General features: G+C 40.2%; 1 protein-coding gene across 2 annotated transcripts; it reads right to left on the reverse strand.

Annotated features, from left to right (window-relative positions):
- Positions 1 to 1023: 1023 nt before the first annotated feature.
- On the reverse strand, positions 1024 to 21430 carry gne (glucosamine (UDP-N-acetyl)-2-epimerase/N-acetylmannosamine kinase). 2 transcript variants are annotated; one of them, XM_069666405.1, is made up of 14 exons: positions 21342 to 21430; positions 8689 to 8760; positions 8357 to 8505; positions 6361 to 6607; positions 5888 to 6095; positions 5636 to 5788; positions 5296 to 5508; positions 4886 to 4973; positions 4119 to 4329; positions 3762 to 3891; positions 3458 to 3679; positions 2979 to 3161; positions 2423 to 2539; positions 1024 to 2184 (listed from the first exon to the last, which is right to left on the reverse strand). In XM_069666405.1, exons 2-14 carry the CDS (start codon positions 8740 to 8742, stop codon positions 1949 to 1951), a joined length of 2211 nt encoding a protein of 736 aa, XP_069522506.1. In that variant the 5' UTR covers positions 8743 to 8760; positions 21342 to 21430; the 3' UTR covers positions 1024 to 1948. The 2 variants fall into 2 exon arrangements, with proteins under 2 accessions (XP_069522506.1, XP_069522505.1); XM_069666404.1 differs by lacking the exon at positions 21342 to 21430 and adding an exon at positions 14719 to 14879.
- Between the last annotated feature and the right edge of the window lie 1908 nt (positions 21431 to 23338).

Raw genomic sequence — 23338 nt, forward strand, 5'->3', positions numbered from 1 at the left:
GGCCCCATATACATCTCAAAGCTTAGGAAGAACTAATCGGAAAATTAAAAAAAATTGATTCTTGAGTATCATTGACTTCAGTCACCTGACCTCATCCATATTGAACATTTATGTGTGCACGTGAAGACTGAGAAAGCTAAGTATTCTCTGACATCAAAAGAGCCTCTGAAATATTTCCAAATCATGCTGGGATAACATGAGTCCTTGGGTTTTGCAGCTTGAGCGTATGCTGTCAATAAATCAAAAGAGGGACTAATCTAAAGCTAAGATATTCATGTACATTTATTAAAGATTTCAACCTTTAACCCTACCAATATTATTATATTATTATATATAATATTATTATATTCCAAACAAATGCGAAATAACACTTGACCAGTGATCACAGATCTTTGGACAACACACGCTACATGCCTTCTGTCAAACACCAGCTGAATTTTCAGTCTCTTTTCCAGCTCTGCTATAAAGCAGGTGAAGTACCTGGGTAACATTTGCTGTGTCCAGCCCAGGCACAATGTCATGGTGGTTAATTATTAACAAAGGGCTCAGGTGACAAGAAAGGACTCACTTAACTCAAGGTATGCAGCTTGGAGAGAATATATTGGTTTTAAAACATTGGATCCATATCAGTGACATTTAACCAACTCTATTAAATAGCTACAAGTCTTAAGAAAGAGCCTTAGCCTGCCAAGTATCTATTTGCCAGATTGTCGCTGAAAAATCCTTCAAAATCCTTTCAGGAGCTGCACCTTATGTGTTGTCTGTACATCTGTTAGCCAATCCTTCCTCTTTAAAGATGGTGGCTTTGTGGTGGTTTGTGGGGCATGCAAAGTGAGTCTCTTCCACGTAAGAGAAGCTGTATAAAACACGAAAAGGGAATATAGTATTGTGGGCAGGGTTTTGATTGATACTCTCCTGAACATCCATTTATTCCTCACATCTAAAACAGAAAAGTTATATTTATGTGGACACAAACCAAACCAAATTAAAAATGAATTCATTCAAAATGTTTAATAAGCATGTAATGTATAATATAGATACATACAAATAAAGTAAGTATTGTTTGAGATAAATTATATCTCAGGAAGGCATGAAGAAAACTTCGGAAGCTTCAAAGAGCGCTTCATATCTTCATAAGGTCTGTGGCAATGACATGTAAAAAAAACAAACAAACAAAAACACTTTCACCTGATTCAGGCAAAAGATTCAGGTCCTCGTCCTACTGTAGCATCTATTATTAATGTATTATTAATTTAATACAGTATAGAACTTAAATTTCCTAAAAAGACTTCAAGACCCAAAAACTACAGTAGTCTTCATCTTAAAGTACTTATTTCCTCCCAAACACCTTAAATAATTAAATTAATAAAACATGGAAATGTAACATAATTTCATCAATAACTAACATAATAACAGAAACTGTTATCCCAGAACTGAGAATGAAATAATAAAATAAACTGTATAGAAAGATAGATGAAAAGCAGAATAGAAGAATTATGAGGAAGCGACAGGAGAATGTCTCAGAAATATTTTGGTCACAAACTTTCTATAACGGCACAGTATTTCCTCTGACATCACATTACAAGCAGAGTGAATGAGTCCTTCTACCGATGGGTAATTTTGGCCTGAAGGTTGCTTTTCTGTGTACAAAACGGATGATGCTCATTTGCTCAATGAAGCTCTGCGACTTCCTTACACTTGACAATGTGGAAAAGAAAGAGTGGTGGGATATCTGGCCCCTGCATTGGACCCACTTAACACCACAGGCTGGATATCTGCCAATGTCTGGGACATCTATACATTTTAAAAATGTACTTAACTCGTGGCACTGGCATGATAGTTTAACTGCATTGTCTTTCACTCTAAAAAATATCCCATAGATATGCTCATGTACCTATCTGGGCAGTATAAATACTAGTTTCAGTTTTGCATTAATTAAATGAGGACTTCAATATATCCTCCTGGTTGCGTAGTCTAACACCATGCTGGCTGCTCCGAGTAAAGCGGGCTCCTCCAGGTGTGATACGACGACCTTGATGTTCTGGGCAGAGACGAGGGCCCTCTCAGAGATGATCTTCTGCACTGGAGCCTGGTAGTAAGAGGCCAAGACCCCCGACAGGATCACCAGAGAAGGGTTCACCATGTGGAGGATGTTAACAATGCCCACACCGAGCGCTGTGGAGGCTGGAGAGAGGGAGACGAAGAACGGCAAATTTGATTCTCTTATCTTAATGGCAGATATTTTACCGCTTATGAATGGGGGATGGTGAGAGGAGGAGGGAAACAACTTGATATTGTTCAACAATGTAAAGCATTTGACATTTCTGTCTATAACAACATAAAGGCTGGTCTGTGTCTCTGAGCATAAATTAGACATTTTTTAGTGTGTGTGTGTGTGTGTGTGTTTGCTTTGTGCTCTCACCCTTGTTGAGAACAGCCTCAGCTCTGGAGTTTCCCAGTTTGGCTGCGTTGATGAGGTGGGCACCAGTGATTGGTTCAGCCAGCTTCAAATCCATCCCCTCCACCTTCAGCAGCTCCTCTGCAGATGCAGATGAAAGCATGTAAATAATAAATGATGGTATGAAGCTTATTGAAACGTGAGGGAAGAAGCTATGTTTAATTAACTTGGACTACTTTGCTATGTTTACTTGATCCTGCTAGGCTTCAACAATGAAGAGTCATACAATCTGAGGACACTTAAAATCACAGAACAATAGTTAGAAGTGAGTGGATGTAGGAAATGTTTTGCCACCATCTGCTGTGCAGGGATTAAAACATGTGCAAAGAAATTACTTTAAAGTTCCTCCAAGCAATAAATCCAACAAGTTCAATTCAACACCCCCTAAAAGCCACAAATGATCTTTAAAAGAATGTTCAGTCTCATGTGCACATCCTTTTTTAATTTAGTACTATGTGTGCATAACATTATTGGGTGAACTATTCATTTAAACACACACTGGATAAAAAACAACACTCACCGTCATGCAGCCTTTTGGCCTCTTTCTGCAGAGCCATGCCGGACGCGAAGGCCTCTATGCATCCCCTGCTGCCACACGAACACTCTGGGCCATCCAGTGAAACGACAATGTGACCCAGCTCTGCCGCGCAGAAGGTACTGCCATGTATGAGCTCATTCTGATGGATAATCCCTCCTCCAATACCTACACATAAAGCCAGGATATTAACTCAGAGATATTAAGCAGTAATGAGAAATTAAAAGAAGTCAGTGGATTCTACCTATCAATTATTTCCAAATAAAGTTCTAATGATGGTCAATTTTAAAAGTAAATACAAAAATTCAGCCAGTGTTTAAAGCACACATCTGAAACTTGACTTCTTCATGCAGCTTGCTTGTTATTATTGCTTGAGAGACAATAGTGACATTATAAAAGCTGCTCATTTTCTCTTGAAACAATTCTAAAATAAATAAATCTGACAATAAAAAAAAATTCCTCACCTGTTCCTGTGATGACAGTGACAAAGTTCTCCACTCCCTTGCCGTGACCAAACTTCTTCTCAGCCAGCGCCGCACAGTTGCCGTCATTGTCGACCCAGACAGGAAGGTGCAGGGCGTCAGAGATGGGTGTCCTCAGGTCCACTGAGGACCACTCCTGGATCAACTTTGTGGAGTGTAGGACCACGCCTTCCTGTGGGTTGACACGCCCGCCTGTGGACACTCCTGAGAAGTAGAGGAAGAGAATTAAGATGAAAGCTCCATGATGTGTTTGTGAATTGATGTGAATGTGAGTGTTTATTCTTACCAACACCGAGTAATCTACAGTTGAGGCCGACAGCGTCCTGTGTGGCATTTGCACAGATCTGTAATAAGAGCTCCATCCTGGCCTCGAAGGTCTTGGGATTGGGATGAGTGTACTTCTTTACGATCTTACCCTGAACAGAGGGAGGTAGTGAGGGGAGGAAGAGACAAAGAGGTGGTGAGGAAAGAAGAAAGGAAGATCATGTTTGATAGCATTTAGTCTTCATGTTTCGGAGAGGAAATTAAAAGAATATAGAGGGGTTAATGCAATGTATGTTCAAAGTTATTTAAATACATATACTGCTAGAATTTATGAAAACCTAATAATGATTTGTGTTAGATTTAGGTCATAGCAGCTCACCCTCTGGCAGATGATAGCCACTCTGAGGTTGGTCCCGCCGAGGTCAACAGCCAGAGCCGTCTGCGTCTCCAGGATGTGATCGATGTCCTGGGAGAAGGAGTCTTTCACCGGGGGGAAACAGAAAGTCTTCTGGAGGGGCTCATCCAGGTTAATGGTATGCAGAAACTTAAGAATACGAGGCACCGCATTGCCGTCACCATAAATTTTAGAGCTGATGGGAAACACAAATGTACAGTGATCATTCATCTACTTTTTAAAAACAGAAAATGATGCACGTTTCTGTGGTGGTTTTATGTAATCTAAAGCTTGTTCTTCTTTAGCATGATGTAAAGGTACAAATAGAGATCTGCTTTGGAAATTGACAGCACCAAACACAGTGGGCAGTGCTTCTTAGACAAATACCTAATGAATGAAAAAAAAAGCTCCTTTTTGGCATTTGTAATGTACCTGTAAGAGCTCCGGACATCATTAATGCTAGTCCTTTTACAAAAACGTTTTTTGTTATCAGGATGGTAAGCTATGCTTTATTTCTTAACAGTCATACAAATAAATAACTGGTCTGTTGGGCAAAGCAGGAACAACTACATTGGAATAATTAAAACACCTGCGTACCCCACACTGACTAACCAGCCAAACTAATAGCATCATAAATGTATGCTTAGAATGAAAAAACAATGCTTTCAGAACTAGAAAGAAAAAATGTGAAGAAAGACACTGGAGGACAAAGACCCAGAGACAGGCAGAGACAGGCAGCTAACAGGTCATACCAGGGGTATCTCTTTCCAAACTGCAGCTCCAGAGCGTGGTAGATCTTATTCTGAGAGTCGGCGTCTCTGACATGTAGAACATTTTCACCTGGCAGAGAGGGAAACGTCACGAACACAGTTTTTAAGATGAACAACCTGAGGCAGATTTATTTAACAGAATAATCTTTGCTTTGATACGAATATTAAAGATCAATAATGTTAATTAAATCAGCATTTTTGGATTTCCATTTTACTCAGTACAACAAAACATCTACGCCATTGTTTGAAAAGTAACACTGTTTTAAATATACATTTTGAAAATCTTAAAACAAGCCGAAACTGTAAACAACTTCCTTAAGCACATCAACCTTCCTCTTGCTCTGTCCAAGAGAAATCAACACCAAAACTCTAGTTTTCTGTCACACACCTACCTGTTTCTCTGCCAGTTTGTCTTGATCCGAGGTTAATGACAGGCGTACCGAAGGCCCCGGCCTCTCGTACCCCACAGCTGCTGTTTCCGATCATGCAGCCAGCGTGGCACACAAGCTGGATGAACTGCTCAAAAGGGATGTGCTTCACTGCCCGAAAATTGGGATGCTGCTCGATGCCCTTCTTCCGCATCACACGCACCATCTCCTTACTTCCTGTTTACACGGGAGGGGCGGGACACAGATACATTTATTCGTTCTCCAGTCCCCAATCCAAAAATACTGAAATCCTTGTGATCTAAGAAAACAGGAAGGAACTAAAGAACCAGTAAGAGGAACCAACCAGCGTCAATGTTAGGGAAGAGGATGAGGGTCCTTTTGTTGAAGGTGATCAGGGCGTCCAGCATCAGCCCGTAGATCTTGATGGAATGCTGGATGTCAGTGGTAACTGGGTGCTGCAAAGCCACTATGTAGTCATGGTCCTGCACGTTGTCACCTGCAACATGAATGAACACCCACACATTAAAATCTAATATCACTCTACTGTAATGTCTCACAATATATATTTCTGTGCCACGGCTTTGTCCCTGCATACCCAGCCAGCTCTTGATTACATCCATGTAGTCGTCTCGGCGATGAGTGGACAGCAGCTTGTCGTATGAAGGGCAGCCGGCCAGCAGGATGCGAGAGTGGTCCTCACACATGGCGATGAGGTGCTGCTCAGCCATGCGTGTGCAGCAGGCGTGGTAATGAGCCAGTTTACTGATTGCATGGCGGATTGAGTCATCAATTGTACCACTCACCTGGGAAAAGGAGAAACAGAGAGAAGATCTTGAATTTTATTCCTCATTTTGTATAAAAGTACTGTTCTCATTTACATTGTGTAAGGAATTAATGATGGTTTATGCACTTTTTGCATCCATTATTGTAGTCTGTGAGCTTTAACAGGTAAAGGAAGGAAATGTATAACCTTATACACGATTTAAAGTGCAATGCCACATGTACTCTGTGTAGTCTTGTATATTTAGATTTATAACCAAATTATGCTCTCGAGCCTCGCCTCCTCACCTCTCCTCCCTCCAGGTGAAGTATTCGAATGTTCATCAGCGCTGCAGCCGTGGCCAGAGCCAGCGCGTCAAAACGGTCACCGTGGACGACCAGGATGTCAGGGCGCAGCCTCTGTAGGACATCAGGGAGTTTGACGAGTGCCAACCCAACACTTTCCACCATCGCCGCCTCATCCTCTCCTCTCACTATTGTGTGAAGCTTGGAGCTGATGTCAAAGTCATCCTGCTCGATCATACGAAAAGTATTTCTGCAGAGCGAAAAGGAGGAAAAAAAATAAATTAATGAAAAACCTCAAGAAAAGAGTGGAGTTTCATAATGAATGAACATTTAAACCCAAATGTGCATTATAACCTGCACACTGTTGGTAAATCACTAAATCTAATTCATGATTCACTAAATCTGTAAATATGGAGCTATTATTGAGGCAAAACTATTTGTCTGCATTTGTGAATCTATTTTTACATATACACAGATCCATAAATGTGTACAAAGATTCACAAATGCGTAAAGATCCACAAATGTGTACACAGATCCACAAATGCGTACAAAAGATCCACAAATGTGTACAAAGATTCACAAATGCGTACAAAAGATCCACAAATGCGTAAAGATCCACAAATGTGTACAAAGATCCACAAATGCGTACAAAAGATCCAGAGATGTGTACACAGATCCACAAATGCGTACAAAAGATCCATAGATGTGTACACAGATCCACAAATGCGTACAAAGATCCACAAATGTGTACACAGATCCACAAATGTGTACAAAGATCCACAAATGTGTACAAAGATTCTCAAATGTGTACAAAGATTCTCAAATGTGTACAAAGATTCTCAAATGTGTACAAAAGATCCATAGATGTGTACACAGATCCACAAATGTGTACACAGATCCACAAATGCGTACAAAGATCCACAAATGTATACAAAGATTCTCAAATGTGTACAAAAGATCCATAGATGTGTACACAGATCCACAAATGTGTACACAGATCCACAAATGCGTACAAAGATCCACAAATGTGTACACAGATCCACAAATGTGTACACAGATCCACAAATGCGTACAAAGATCCACAAATGTGTACAAAGATTCTCAAATGTGTACAAAGATTCTCAAATGTGTACAAAAGATCCATAGATGTGTACACAGATCCACAAATGTGTACAAAGATCCACAAATGCGTAAAGATCCACAAATGTGTACACAGATCCACAAATGCGTACAAAGATCCACAAATGTGTACAAAGATTCACAAATGCGTACAAAAGATCCATAGATGTGTACACAGATCCACAAATGCGTACAAAGATCCACAAATGTGTTCACAGATCCACAAATGTGTACAAAGATCCACAAATGCGTACAAAGATCCAAAAATGCGTACAAAGATTCACAAATGTGTACACAGATCCACAAATTTGTACACAGATCCACAAATGCGTACACAGATCCACAAATGCGTAAAGATTCACAAATGTGTACAAAGATTCACAAATGCGTACAAAGATCCACAAATGTGTACAAAGATCCACAAATGCGTACAAAGATTCACAAATGCGTACAAAGATTCACAAATGTGTACACAGATCCACAAATGCCTACACAGATTCACAAATGCGTACACAGATCCACAAATGTGTACAAAGATTTACAAATGTGTACAAAGATCCACAAATGTGTACACAGATCCACAAATGCCTACACAGATTCACAAATGCGTACACAGATCCACAAATGTGTACAAAGATTTACAAATGTGTACAAAGATCCACAAATGTGTACAAAGATTCACAAATGCGTACAAAAGATCCATAGATGTGTACAAAGATCCACAAATGCGTACAAAGATTCACAAATGCGTACAGAGCATTTGTGAACCTGTGTATGCATTTGTGGATCTATTTACGCATATGCAAATAGTTTTGCCCCAATAATAGCTCCATATGTAAAAAGCTTTTTAGAAAGATTCTGTTGATGCAGCTGGTCTTACCCGTAGTCATCAATGAGATGGGAGCCGAGCACCACAACTTCCAGTTCAAACTCGTTGGGGTGGGATTTGATGCCAAACATGATGGGGGCCAGCTTGGAGTAGTCTGCTCTGTTGCATGTCGCCACACACACCCTCAGCTTACTCTGACACTTTAGGTGTAACCAACACACACACACACACACACACACAAAACATTAGTTTATTTGATTTTTTGGGGGGCAAAACACATAGAAACATATGCCTCTCTCCTCTGCAGGAAAAGAAACATCCCCACACAACCAACAAGTTTTATTTCAATGAACTCACATGTAGCTCAAGACACAAAGTCTTACCTGATTCTTCTCATCCATGTTTTTCCTCTCCATCTTGTCTCTGGTTCTTTGCATTCTCAAATAGTACAGTTCCTAGAAACAAGATGGAAAATAAAAGGGTGAGACCCAGTAATGCGTGAGTAAAGCATTTGCAGTTGTTGCATGAAAACACAACAAAGCTTTTACATTTTGGAAAACATGCTGACATTTCCATAGGTGGGAAATATTATGCAGTATAGTGCTTTGCATGTAGAGGCCAAGTTCACACCTGCTTGACTCTGGTCACATCAACACCAACACACAAGGAAGGAAGTTGGTCTTGATGGTGGAAACTTTACTTATTGGTTTCATTAGCAGAGACAGAAGTTAACAGAGAAGCTAATATCATATTAAGATACATTGGAGATGAAAAAGTAAGCTTACACATAACAGTGTCTTTCATATGTACCAAACCAACTTACTTTTACCAGCTCATCACAGCAAATAGCCTTCATGTGAAGACAATGAGCCATTTGACTACTGATGCGGTGTTGACAAGTGTCACAAAGGGATTGGAAGCAAAAGAAAGAGGTTTGCTTTATGTTTATTGGCTGCCATCAGCTGCATGGGGGCTGGACTATATCCACAAGAAATAATGACAGGGTGCCTCACATGGTGAACCTCCTGTAGTACCAGGATATGTTAAAACCTGTATCCGTATACTACATCTTATGTCTACACCTTGATACCTCTATTAGTCTCTCCTTTGTATACTAGAGGGTGGGAGTCCACTGGGGACTTCTGAAATACTTCAGTCATACAGAAACAATAGAAGTAGTACAACAAGAATCTTTGGTATGCTAATGATAGGCTAAGAATGGTACATACCCGACACAAAGATGCAAATAAACAGCTTCAAAAGACATTTGTCTGGTGGTTTTACAGCCACATTTCTTGAAAACTCCTGGAAAAGTAGGTGTTGCCGTTAACAACACCAGTTTAACAATGGCTCTATTCTTATCAGCACTCAACAGCCCTGAAGTCAACAGATAGTCCTCATGTTACAAATACTTGCTGCCATCTGCTGCTCTTAATGCATTATGACATTCTGGCAATGAACCATTTAAAGTCTAGCTCTAAAATAAAACACCAACGTTCAGGTGTATTTTAAGAGAACATACAGTGTGTACTGTAGATGTTCAGGTCAATGTAGAAAGTCACAGGGACGTCAGATTCCAGAGCGGATTGTGTGTTTGGAATTTACAAACCCCCTGAGGCTAGATTAGTCCAAAGACTGAGCTTTCTCTCTCTTTCAGTCTTTTGCTTTCTGGGAAGAGGAATGGAGGGTCATTGACATCAGAGTGAACAACAAACAAAGATTAGAAAAAAAGGTTCCCACTGTGGCACTAATGTTAAATTCCATGATGTTTTCCATGGTGTGATCAATTACTTGCCAAAGTCCATGTTTGATGCATTTTATCATCTAATGATTAATTTGACTGCTTTATTTCCTCTTTGTAAAATATAGAGTCTTTTATCAAAGAAGAGCTACGAACATCTCGACACTGGGAATAAAAGGGCTTTTCTCTCAGAGGACTGCGGTGTGTCATGTGAGTTCAGCTGCTTAAAGAATGCTGCCATACACATGACATCAGGACACGGTCTTAACTTCATTCATGACATAACATTACTGGTTGTAATCCAACCATTATTTCACAATGTTAACGTCACCATCCAGCTAAATATTATGTATTGTCTGTGTTCTACAACCATGAACAGGTTGTACTGGATCAACAAGGCCCATGAAACAAGTAGAATGGCATGAGATCTGTGTCACTGACAAAAAGACAATGACGACGCCTCGGGGCGGTTCACGACTTTAGAGATTAGTGGATGATTGTTGCAAAAGGACAGCAGGAGCAGTCTACGTTAAAGACAAGAGTGTTTAAGGTAGAGCTAGGCTCAATAAAACGTATATCAAAAAACCTTTATGTTGATAACGCAGATAAACTTTTACTAGATATGGATAGCTCAAACAGCTTATCACACAGCAGAAACAGAGACAACAGCCAGTGACTCAGCAGGTTTTTTAAGCATGTGTAAGTACATCCTGGGGTACACACCCACTTCCTATTGCAAAGCTCTCTCTCCAAGTAACCCCCGAAGACGAGGAAATTGCAGCCAGAAAATAGTAACATGACGTCACTTATATGGATGTTAGAGGCCACATGGCATGCAGCCGCCTGACAACACATCCTGTGTCTGATGAACAGCGTTGAAGAGACACAGAGTTTTAACCTGAAGCTTATTTATTTAGTGTATTTTCTGGTGTTAATTAACAAGTCCATTTGATTTAAGAGCGAGAGACGGCTGTGGATGAATTGCTTCCCTGAACATGGAATTTCAGACTTCTAACCTAATAACAAACCAAGCTCCTGGAGACAAGCTGAGCTGATCTAAGCGGCAGCTCGGCACACAGCCCCTCTTGATATCCTATGAAGAGCGTCGGAAAGAAACAGCCTCACAAATGTGCGATAGACAACTTGAGCGCTTGTAATCAAACTTTATAATGATGGAAGACAGGGTTTCTGTGCCGGTCCATATGTCCTGGAAGCTTTCAATGTTACTCGTGCATGAGACAGCGATGACTCTATCTCCCACTATAAACAAGGACTCCCATCTACAGTTCAGTTCATACACTTCACTAAACTGAAATTTGTACAGTGGAACATGTCTCATGCTCAAATGACCACTTTCCCCGCCGCGTCCGCGCTGTCCATATGCATGCACACTCTCTCTCTCGCTCTCCCTCTCTCTCTCCCTGAGGGAATGCAATTCATTATACATATTAATATTAGTTAATATATAGGCTATTAATCAGGATATATTTCACTGAAATCCCTGAGGAGGACTTTACAGGCTGTGGAGAAATTCCTCCATAGCCACGGAGCGATGGCATCTCGTAAAAAAACGTAAATTACCAGATAACGGAAACTCTGCTTTAAAATAAAGATAATCCCCACTAGCAGCATTATCAAATTACATATCATGAAACAGTTGATACAGATAAAGATAGAAAACATATGCAGATCATACTTTCATCATATAGCCCAGCCCTGGTTTAACCATTAAGACTTTTCAGCATCTTCCAAAATTAATACAAGCTGCTTGTGTTTGGTTAGCATCCATACGCTCATCAAGACACAGCAAACATGCTCATATGTGACAGGTTGACATATGAACTTATGTATGTTTAAGTAGTACATGTTTGATAAGCCTCCCTTTTGAAACACCCCAGGTTAGTTAACTGTGAAGGCAATTTACGTTGTTGGTATAAGTAAGCGCCTGACTTTCAATTTGTGTAGGTTTTGGATCTTGTAACGTTTCTGGGACATTCTCAACACGTCCGTGTGTGTGAAAATATGAAAAGCAACGAATAACGGAAGCTACAGAGATGCTGCTTGAAGCGATACTTCCTTATTGAAACAAGTGTAGTTTCTCAGTGGAACTGAAACTGTTGAAAATATTATTGAAATCTTTGACATTAGGCAGTTATAGATTCATAATAGTGACCTGATAAGTAAGTAAGAGATACAGAATGTATCTGTAAATGTCTACACCTCCTACTATTGGGTTATAACATGCAAATTATGAGATAGTGTTTGAGATTTCTCTGGATATTTCATTTTGTCAGCATCACCAAGCTTTTCAGGGTGAATTTCTATTCGTCCTATACCAAAGAAGAAATGGAAATTCAAAAAGAAACGTTTTTTCAAGAAAACTGTCCCAGCAGATTATCACATAAATCATACTGATCCCATAAGGTATAACTATGAAGCTTATATTATATGAAAAAAGTGCTTTAAATATTATCTGTAGATAATGACCGACTTGTCATTCAATGTGATTTTATGACCCTCCTCTGTGCATATTCTCTTAAAAAGTTCACTGTTTTCTACCTGACAGATAGTGAAGTACTTTACTTTTTATTTGCATGAAGGAATGGTACACACATTAAACCAAAACCCACATTTGCTCTCTGTTCTGTTTTTCCTAGGTTTACTGAGCCAGCTACCAATCACACATCCGTATAGTGAGTGATAAGTGCACTGTTTATATCACTGTAAATGCTGTTTTTGCCAATTATCTTGATCACACTAATGCAGAAGAACAGGTGAATGTGAAAACAACTTATACCAGCAACATGTCCACTTTATAGGAGTGATATCAGACAATCTCTAAGAAAAGACTCTTGACAAATTTGCCTCCATGTAGCCCATTAAAGTATGAATATAACAGCAATTCACTAGCATGCAAGCTCATTGCTATATACCAGGCCGTGCCCAAATAAGGGTTTCACCAATGTAAAAGATATTCTTGGACCGTGAATGAAACATCAAGATGTTGCAGGAGCGTGGTACCTTTAAAGCTAACAACAGACATGTGCAGGCTGATTTGTGTCTTGTGCTCTCTATCAACACTGTCATTACTGTGGTTTCACTGAAATTGAGAGCAAACATGTTAAAATCGTGGTTTCCCTCTCAGAAAGATTAAAGTAGCAAATGTGTGTGTTCTTCATACTTAAAACACTAGCGTGACCCTAAACCAACAAACTAAAGCAATTTAACTTTCCCATGTATGTATTTTTTAAGAAAAACATCACTGAACAAAAGTTGGAAACACAAGAAAGTGGTATAAAAGCTGGGCTTAGGCTTGCCGTGGTAGTTGTTTATATTGGGGTTACATGGTGTCCAGGCAAACACTGCCCCCACTGTCTTTTTACTCTTTTTAAAATATTAAAAAAACATTCTTCTTATTTTAAACTGGATTTTTCTATATCTAAATCATTGCCCAGTCATAATTGGCCATCATTCAACCCCAGCCTGCCCAGTGTCATTGAGCTCTGGGGCTGCCCACAACTCAAGATTTTCCTTGTTGACTAGTTGCAAGTTTCTGCCAATAGTCGACTAGTTGTTGCAGGTTTACGATATCAACTTAATCAATATTAATATATATTTTTGGTGAGTTAAAATATGCTTTGAGATCCAGGGCCACAATACAAGGAGATGTACAAATCTGTATTAAACAGTTCCTGAACTATATATTTTACCAGCACACATAAGAACAAGCCGCCTGTTAACGACAATGCAAACGCAGAGTGGAAACATTAATGATTCTGACTGCAAATAGACTTAACAATTATTTTAATGCAGTATAATATCATCCCTCCCCAGCTTTGGTTTCTTAAATTCAATTCAATTGGCTTTAGCCTGGCTAGTGGCTGCTAGCTAGCTAGCTAGCTAGCTAACTTACTAGTTGGCCCTTTTCACAACTGCTATCCATGAACCTGAGTGCACCTGGAAATCCATGGAAAGCATTAGCTTCAATGTATCTGAGGTACATTCTTGTACTTCTCTTAAGGGCACACAGGAGAGACTCACTGCCCATAACAAACCTGCCACACCAAGTCACATGCATACGATACCCACAGGGCCGCATTTTTTAAACGTAGCGGTACGCCTACATCTCCAAACACTACAGATGTGTCTGAGAGATGCTCACGATGGACAATGTCAGCTTCTGGAGAGATGTTTGTAAGTTTTCTCATTAAGTCATTAAATTAAAGTCATTACTTTTGTAATTTAAATCGTATAATGCTTATCATCTTTGTCAAAGTCATATTAGTTTTGCTAATCATCTAAATATATAGTCTACACACTGTTAGATGAGCTACAGTGAGATTATGACAGTAACACCCTCTCATGTGTCAGGTCAAACAAAAAAGCCTTTAGGACTAAATCCTGTGGTTTAACCTGATTCTCATTCAGCACACTGTGACTTCTACTCAAGCATCACAAGACAGCATCAGCAGCCGTTGTTATGGTATGGGGGGGAGGGACACATGCAGGAAGCAAAGGCAGGGATGACACAGCAGTGGAGGCAGACAGAGATGTACAGTCAGAATAAAACACTGAGGTACTGATAGACAGCAAGAAAGAAAGGAGGGACATGAAGCGAAAGATGAAATATACATCAGAGTACGGAGAGACTGAGGAAGGCCATCTGACTCACATGAGGGTTTATGAACAAAGAACCCGAATGCTTTTCCATCCCACGTCTCTGCAGATTCTCCGCTAAAATCACTCTCTGCTGTTTTTTTTGTTTTTTTTTACAAATCCTTTTATCTTTTATTGCTCTCTTTAGCTCAGCCGCATAAGGCAGTGGAGGGCGGGCATGCGCGAGCCAGCAAGCAGCGAGGAAGAGAAAAGGAAGAGAGGGAGGAAGGGTGACATACACATACAGCTGGGGGAGGGGCTGCAAGGGATAGGGGCTGGGTTGGGTTGGACCAAAGCTCGTGATTGGCTGAAGTACTGCCCTTTAAAAAAAAAAAATGCAAGGGGCTGTGTCGTCATCAGGGTACAAACTTAAAGTGTCACTTCACCCAGGACGAAACTTCACTCCACCCACTGATTGATTTTAAAATGTTCTGTATGCAAGGAAAGTGGGTAAGAGGATGAGGAGGGGGAGATGTGTGGATGTGTCAGACAAGAGTTTCTCACTGATACTGAATGAAGGGCTTCAACATGTCTTAGATTTCATGACAAAGAAAAGTCCCGCCTTGTCAACTGTATGTCAGCAGCATCAGACCTGCAGTTTAGTTTTTTTAACCCTTATCTGCCCCAACAATTACAAAAAAAGTAGTAAAATAGGTGTTCATTGTGATATTTTACAGTTTTTGAGTGTTCAGAAAATATAAAACATTGTTAAAGGGATAGTTCTGATTTTTTTAAGTGGGGTTGTATGAGTTACTTATCAATAGTAAGTGTGCTTTGACGGTAGATAATAATCAGCACAGCCCGTTAGGAGAAGCCTGCCGGAGTTCCTACACGGAAGCTAATCTAAGCACGGCTGCAGATGGGGTCAGGAGTACCACATACTTTAGCCACTTGAAAGAGTCCTACATATAAACAAACATCTGACGGTAATGTGAAGCGGTGACAAAACACTAAAATACAGCGTACACTTAAACTGAAATGTTTGTTTGTATGTAGGACTCTTTTAAGTGACCATCTGCAGCGGTGCTTAGCTTAGCTTCTGTGTAGGAAGCACTTTAAAAAAATCTACTATCCCTTTAATAACTCAGCCTTCGCTCTGGAATTTTTTTTCAAAACAAAACATACTGTAATTTTTTTGTCCATCTGCCATGACACAGCATTTACGGGTAGTGTCGTTTTGACACCAGTACCTGAATCAGTATTGGCCTTCGATACTACCTAAAATGGGGTGACAGTATCAGGGAGTGTGAGAGTCAATCCATTGATCTGATACAGTAACCAATTAGAAATATAATAAAATGTGCAATAACTTTTTCAGAACAATAACAATAAAGTTCAATCAGTGCTAAAAAAATACAGTGTTTCCGCTAAATACATTTTGCTGTGGCGGCCCTGAAACAGTGACAGGAGTCACAGGACATCAATCACACGTGACGTCGTGGCAACCAAATAAACAACAGCGGGACCAGTTTACTCCAGCGGGACTAGTTTACTCCTCACACAGTGTTCTAACGGTAAAAGAGGGTCCGACACTGTCGCTGTTTGTAAAGCTTATAAAAAGGTGCAGATGTCATTTGGTAACAATCGATCGATCGTTTTGATCGCTACGTCATTAATAACGTCCCTCATGCACACGCGGCTCACGTGGTGTTTTGAATTGAGAGAGAACATTTTTAACTTTTGTAACTTAATGAAACAGACTGCTGATGAAGGCAGTCAACACAGCAGACAGAGAGACAGACAGATAGAGGGGGGCAGGGCCAGCAGCTGTGCAGAGAGCAGAGGTGCAGGTGTGTAGGGGGAGTGAAGCAAAGCAAAGTGATCAGATTAAAGTAGATTGTGAATTAAAACTTAATACAGTGAAGAAAAGAGAACAATCAGAGCGTGGAAGTCTACATGTGAAGTGCTTCTCACAGAAATCATTGACATATGCTAGGCAACGCGTTTGTGTACTGTGCCACCCGAAAATGAGTCAAAACATAGTTCCACCTGCTACATTTTCCAAACGAAAAACTGAAAAGAGTTTCAGGCCAAACCTTTTTATTCAATCTCCATTACACTGTCACTAACCTAGATTTCCCCTGGAGGTACTCTGAAGTGGCCTCCTCCTTCCCCCCTCTCCGCTGGAATAACCTGTTGCTGCTCAAGTGTCCAGATCTCTTCAATGGGAGCTGGAACACTGTTTAAGTAAATGTAATCACAATCGTCTTTCCGCTCCACTTTTTTCCAAGGCTTTCTTTGCCTAGCTTCAGGTATGGGTGTGACAAAAATGATCCAGTACTTCCACCTTTTTTTGACAGGACATTTTTGTATTTAGCCTCATTCAAATGAGTGAGAACTAAGGCTGTTTTTTCAAGCACAGCTGAAGTCAATCTGAGCACAGTTTATGTTAAATTATACCCTAAATTATGTATTTGACTTTAACTTAGTTGTTTTTGTGCGTCAGAGGTGTTCTCTTATTTCAGCTCATGCCTGTTATCCTTATGAGCCTGGAGACGCTCTGAGTGTTCGTCATGCAAATGTTAAAAATAAATTCTTGACGATATAGGCTACTTTTAAGGGCCGAGCATGAGGTCATCACTTTCATTCCCTTGCATTTTGTTTATCATCCCAGTAACAATTAGCCTCTGTCCAGATCTGAACACTCCCACTAACCAACACAGATAAGCCCAGAGGGAGTCATAGTGGCACATTGGCCTTGCTCTACTAACAGACTGCACCACCTTCATCTCATTGGTCAGAACCGCCTAACAGCCCTTAAAAGCCTACCTTGATCAGACACAGCTGTGGTCAGAGGTCAAGTAATAACACAGCAATAAAAATCGATGCAGTCTGCCACGTCTCTGACTCACTGTGACCCTGGAAGGTCAGGGACTCAAGGGACTCTGGTTTGTTAGATTTACCAAAATTGTTCAAGGACATTTTTTCTCTCTTTTTTATTTCATTTCTGGGAAATAATTTTAACAACAATAAAGAAAAAGTAGGAACAAAAAAATGATTCCTATTTTTAATTTCCCACCTTCTAGAGCCGACCAATTTATTGGTCAACCGATTTTATCAGCCGATATTCAAACTTCGCAGATATATCGGTATCGGCGTATATGTCCACTAATATGCCCCGATATAAATTAATTTAATTTTTTTTCAGCAGTGCTGTGGGATAAAGTCATTACACCTCCTAACAGAGGATGCATATTTAATTTTGACAGTTGTTTTTTTAACAGCCACCTCACTCATGGTTAAACTAGAAACCAGCACAATTACCAACATATACTGAACATATGTTATAAACAGACACATTAAAAACCCTAGGAAAATATTTTTTTGCATTTTGGAACATAAGTAGAGATCCCGTGTGCACAGTCTGGCTCTCAGTTAGTTTTAAGTTCGATAGAAACGAAGGTACAGGAGCTTATTGTCTGCTAGTTTCACAGCGGTTACGCTCTAAACAACCAGCTTACACGTCTACACCTCCGTACAACCTCGCAGGAAGACACAGGGTTTTGTTTTAATAAGCCATCGTCACGCTGCTGCCAGGTGTGTGCGTCTGTCTACTCCGCCCTCCGTCACATATGTCTATGGAGGATCTGCTCTTCGTCTGTGTTTCTATTGTTCTTATTATTCTGCTGTGTTTGGGACATTTCTGTACGCCCATCGCTGAGCAGTGGTCTGGTCAAAACTGCTCTCCGTCTGTCTGTAACATCGTAACATCGTAACTTAAGCATCTTTATGAGACGTCTAAGGGACTTCACAAAACATCTTTATTTGTTTAGAACGTAACCGCTGTGAAACTAGCAGAAATTAAAGCTTAAAGCTTCGGTACCTTTCGTAACTATCAAACCTAAAACTATCTCAGAGCAAGACTGTACACAGGGGAACTCGTCTCACTGATTAGATGATTAGAGGGTAGAAACAGCGGTGCTCTGACAGTAGGGGTGGGCAAAAAATATCGGTTCATGTAAAAATCGGGATTCTTATCTTCTAAGATTCTGAATTAGCGCTGCGCCTAAGATTTTATATGGTAGGGAAAACCCTGTAAACAAGCCATGCATTCTCACTAAGCATTTGGATGGATCCCTGGGGATAATGACCACACTTTCACACCATTTTGACTCAATCAGAAGAAGCCCAATCTATCAGCTACCCTCAGATAAATTAGTGTGACTTTAGTGGTGAAAAAAAGTACAGCATTTTGGATTTATTTTGGATTCAGGAAGGACATGTGCAAACACAGGTGCTGTGTAAAATAGGGCTGCATGATGTTGGGAAAAAACTGACATTACAATATCTTTAATTTTTGCAACATATATTATGATATGAAAAAATATTATACCAGATAGATGCAGTGTGTTTTTATGTACATTTACTTTACTTTAAGTCTATTCCTGCTAACAAAACAAAGCCCCCCTCCTCCTTTTACCACACTTGGTTTGGCCCTCTCACAGAGACTCTGACACCCGCATCAAAAAGTAAAGAGACAAGTGGGACAACACAATACACTTTACATGGGGTGGACATAGGAACTAAGAGTTATAGCTAATATGCATGTTTGTTCATTTAATGCACTTTATATATTGAAATATGTATTTGCACATCGCAGAGTTTTTTCGTATTTCTATTTTCTTCCACTTAAACCAACAGAATCACTTAGAAAATAAGCAGATTATCAACTTTAAATCATTCATTGCTTATTAATGAGGTTGGCTGTTGAGAGACCTCAGTCATGTAGAGACTATTGCCAAAAATAATGTACAGTAGCACAGACATAATGACATGTCACATGTCAAGTGACACTTGAGCGTCGCTTGGTCCAATGTAAAATGGTAAAGGCTGCATGACGGCGGAGCTTCATTGCGGCGCTGAGGCGGAGCCGCAGTGTAAAAGGGGCTTCTGTACTTGATGTGACTCAATGACCATGGTGGCACCACCTTAACACACTGTCTGAACAAATGAAGGTGGACTGGATAAACTAGCTTCAGTGTTGACACAGTAGGGGCATCCTGGTTTACAAAGAACACAGGTTATGCCACGTCAAACTAAACCAAACACAGGTCCCACAGAGTTGGTACAAGGTAGATTAACCTTGATTAAGCAAACAAAGCAAACAGCAAACAAAGCAATGGGCCATCAACTTTACCCTCGACATCTCTTGGCGAGACTACTATAAAATCACACCAACTACAAATGAAACATGGCAAATCTGTTAACCACCATGTGAGATGATAGGCTTCTAAAAATGTTTAATAATAAACAGCTACCACATGTAATAATTGTCTTTTGATTGAACTTACTGAAGTAACTTACTTATTTAAATTGGAGTATTTGTATTTTTCACTTCCTCTCCTCATTTTTTAACCTTCAGGACTGATAAATGCTTTAGAGATCCTTTCAAGGCATGGCTTTAAGATAACAATCAAGCATGATAAAAAATAATCTTCTAACAGGGTTACAATAGAGGCTCTTGGATACAGATGAAGGTGTGGAAGCTATGTGTTGATGAGATACTGCCATCTAATGTCCACTACAAAGAACTAACACTGTCCACACACATTAATTTAATTTCTGTTATCCAGGATTAACTGAAATAATGTTGATGATAGGCAATAGGCACATAAAATAATAATAGAGCAAAACACGCCTAAGTGCTGTAAACAGAGTAGTATTTAGTATAAGCTATAAGATGCATATAAGAAGCATTGCTGCAAGGACCAGAGGTGTGCATTCAACTGCGTAACGTGACCTTACGTCGCACAACAATACAGTGTAGTTTGTATTAGTCTGTGTGCTACACTCTAGGTAGCCGCTTATGAGCCGCAACGTGATGCCACTGCAGGAAACCAAACCGCAAGCATGCTATTAAGGTTGGTTGTATCTTAACGACTTTCTTCTTCCTTCCTTCCTTCCTACCTAACTCACTCCAGTCGAACATATCTCGAAACGTTGCCTCCATTACCTCTCGTTATCGAGGGGCTCTCTCATTTACGGTAAGTACCCAACCTGCACTTGCTCAAATTATGTGCGTATCTTCTTGTCAAGCAGAAACAGAGAGAGACAGAGATCTCCTCCACAACCATCCATCAACTTCAGGTGAACACCTCACTTCCTGTCAGTCACTGTCTCACTTTTTCGTTATCAGCTTTTCGGCAGATGTAAACGCTGCTGCTTCCAATAGAATTTCGCCCTCATGTGCATACAGTTAAAGGTTAAAATTTCAACTTTAAGCAAACAAAGTCTGCCCCGGCCGCCTTGAATCCCAGAATGCCATGCGAAAATGAATGGAGGCGAACTTTCTTCGCGTCCCATGCCGCCACCTTCTGTTCTTCTACACAACTCGAATGCGGTCTGACTTTAGCTACAAAGTTATGCTAGGACCAGTTAGCGCGTTGATAGACTGAAGTGGAATAATACCATGTCTAACAATATTTATGCAACATCAATGAAGGATTTAACAGGTTGCTTCTTAGACACCTTGCCCAAATTATCCTCACGTATGGACTGTACTCTTTACAGCGAGTAACGTTAATTGTTAAAGTTAGCTAACATTAGCTTATGAACCCTCCCTCGCATTTTTCTAAGTTATTAACCCCTTTAAGCTATAATTTATTGCACCGTACTGGTCCCCCACGTAATATTTATTACCTTGAATTATCCAGACAGAAACTATTGATGGTTACAGTGACTTCTTTCTCCTCGGATTTTAGTGGTTACTTCCAGCCAACGATGTTTGGGCATCTGGACACCTATACACGAAGCAGGTTCGAATCGTCAAGATAACACAGAGCGCGAGGACGGAACCGGAAGTGCAGGGATCTGACCTTCAGAATAAACACCCACTACAAAAAATGTAAAACGGAGAGGAAAATGCACAGTTTATCACAATATTAGCTGATATAATCGAGCTTACAAAACTAGACTTTGACACAGAAGTCCCTCTTCAAGACAGAACCTTGATATCAGAACACATCTGAAGACCTGCAACAAGTCGCAGATGGCTTTTTGGTCTTGCTTGATGGTCCGTGGTGTATTGTAAATGGTGAATGGAATGTACTCATATAGCACTTTTCTGGTCTTGCGACCACTTAAAGCTACTTTTACACTACATGTCACATTCACACACATATTCACATACTGAATGGCAGAGGCTGCAACCCAAAGTGCCCAACTGTCAATCAGTCATCACATTCACACACTGTTAACTAAGTTGGTTTCAGTGTCTTGCCCAGGTACACTTCGACATGTAGACTTATCCACCATTAGGATATTACATGATTTTGTAACATGTGATGCACAGTTGGTAAAGTACTGCACAGTATATGTTGCAAAAAAAATTAACTATTTTATGAATCTACAATATCAACATGCTGCTTAAGGTGTAATGCATCGACACAAATCATTCCAAAATAAAATATTAATGATCACATAACACTCTCTGAGGAAAAAAAAATATGTATGGACACTCATTATTTGCACTTGAGTACTTTGTATACTGTAGTAAAACTAACATTATAGGGTATGAAAAATTCTCCCATTAGTGCATTCAAGCTTGTGAAAACTGTCTTGAGGACCACTGATGAAAAGAAAAAAGCCCTATCAAGTGTGAGTTTTTGTGCATTTTTTGCTGCCTTGCATGTTACATCACATCGCTAGCTAAGGATAAGGCCACAGTACTAAAACAAAAAGACTCTTGCAGTGGAACCGGCTTGTTGCAACAGTAATGAATAGCAGTATTCATAAAAAAATATTGAGTTTCCAGGATTGATTAAGCATTTATTTTCTTGAACCGTGGACGGAAGTGGTATTGCTTTATTTCGGAAAGCTTTATCCCTCTATACCGGTGGAGTGATCTATCGATACCTGGCGACAACACCTTACACGTAAATGCACGTCACTGCACTGAGGCATTTCTGAGTTTTAAACCTGCTGAGGGAAAATAATTAAACAAAATGGTATATTAACTTTATTTGTTCAGGACAGATTTACAGGTTCTGTTTATTTCGTCTACAAGGTTGTATTATACAGTCTATAAACAGGTGAAACCACTGTTGGAGGTGTTATTACTTGTTAGTTTTAATACAGAATAAATCATCCATTATCGTCTGAACATGATTTACTGTGTCTATAAAACAAACCTGGCGCAAGGTAACACTGATTTGACCTTGCAGAAAAGCAATAATAGCAACCACCCTTGTTTAAGTGTATGAACCCAGCATGCCACAGAGATACACTTACAAATAAACAGCAGCACAGTAACCACACAGCAGTGGTGGAAGTGGCAGAGCTTTGTCTCAGCTGCAGCCCCCATAATATCTGCTGCTATTTTATAACTGTGCTGCATTGCAGGGCTATTTCCCCCCACTACCATGGCTGTGGTTGCATAAGAACTGTCGGCATGATGGTGGTTTAGAGGGAACCCTGAGAGGGGAGAGATGGGTGGAGGAGGCCGGGGTGGGATTTGCCAGAAGAGAAAAATAAAGTTGGGGAAGAATAAACAAAGTTATTGGAGGGACTGAGGGCTGAGGAGGAGAGTGAAGCAGAAAGAGGAAGCAAGAGTGGGGCAGATAGCAGTGCGCTGACAGATTGATTGTTGGGAGCCTGAGCCGAGTTTGGGGGGGGGCTGAGTCACAGTCTGGAATGTG

This window comes from Semicossyphus pulcher, unplaced genomic scaffold (assembly GCF_022749685.1).
Source record: "Semicossyphus pulcher isolate SPU_LCO1_2020_fin unplaced genomic scaffold, fSemPul1.0.p SCAF_17, whole genome shotgun sequence".
Lineage (NCBI taxonomy): Eukaryota > Metazoa > Chordata > Actinopteri > Labriformes > Labridae > Semicossyphus > Semicossyphus pulcher.

Bases quoted from the DNA above. Each gene is read 5' to 3' on its own strand.
- gne (XM_069666404.1), bottom strand. From the start codon at position 14,757: ATGGAAAAGCATTCGGGTTCTTTGTTCATAAACCCTCAT. The intron at 6,096-6,360 runs GTGAGGAGGCGA...TCCTTTTCCCAG, and splicing joins TTCACCTGGAGGGAGGAGAG to GTGAGTGGTACAATTGATGA. The intron at 2,185-2,422 runs GTGAGAGCACAA...CCCTCTCTCCAG, and splicing joins TGAGGCTGTTCTCAACAAGG to CCTCCACAGCGCTCGGTGTG.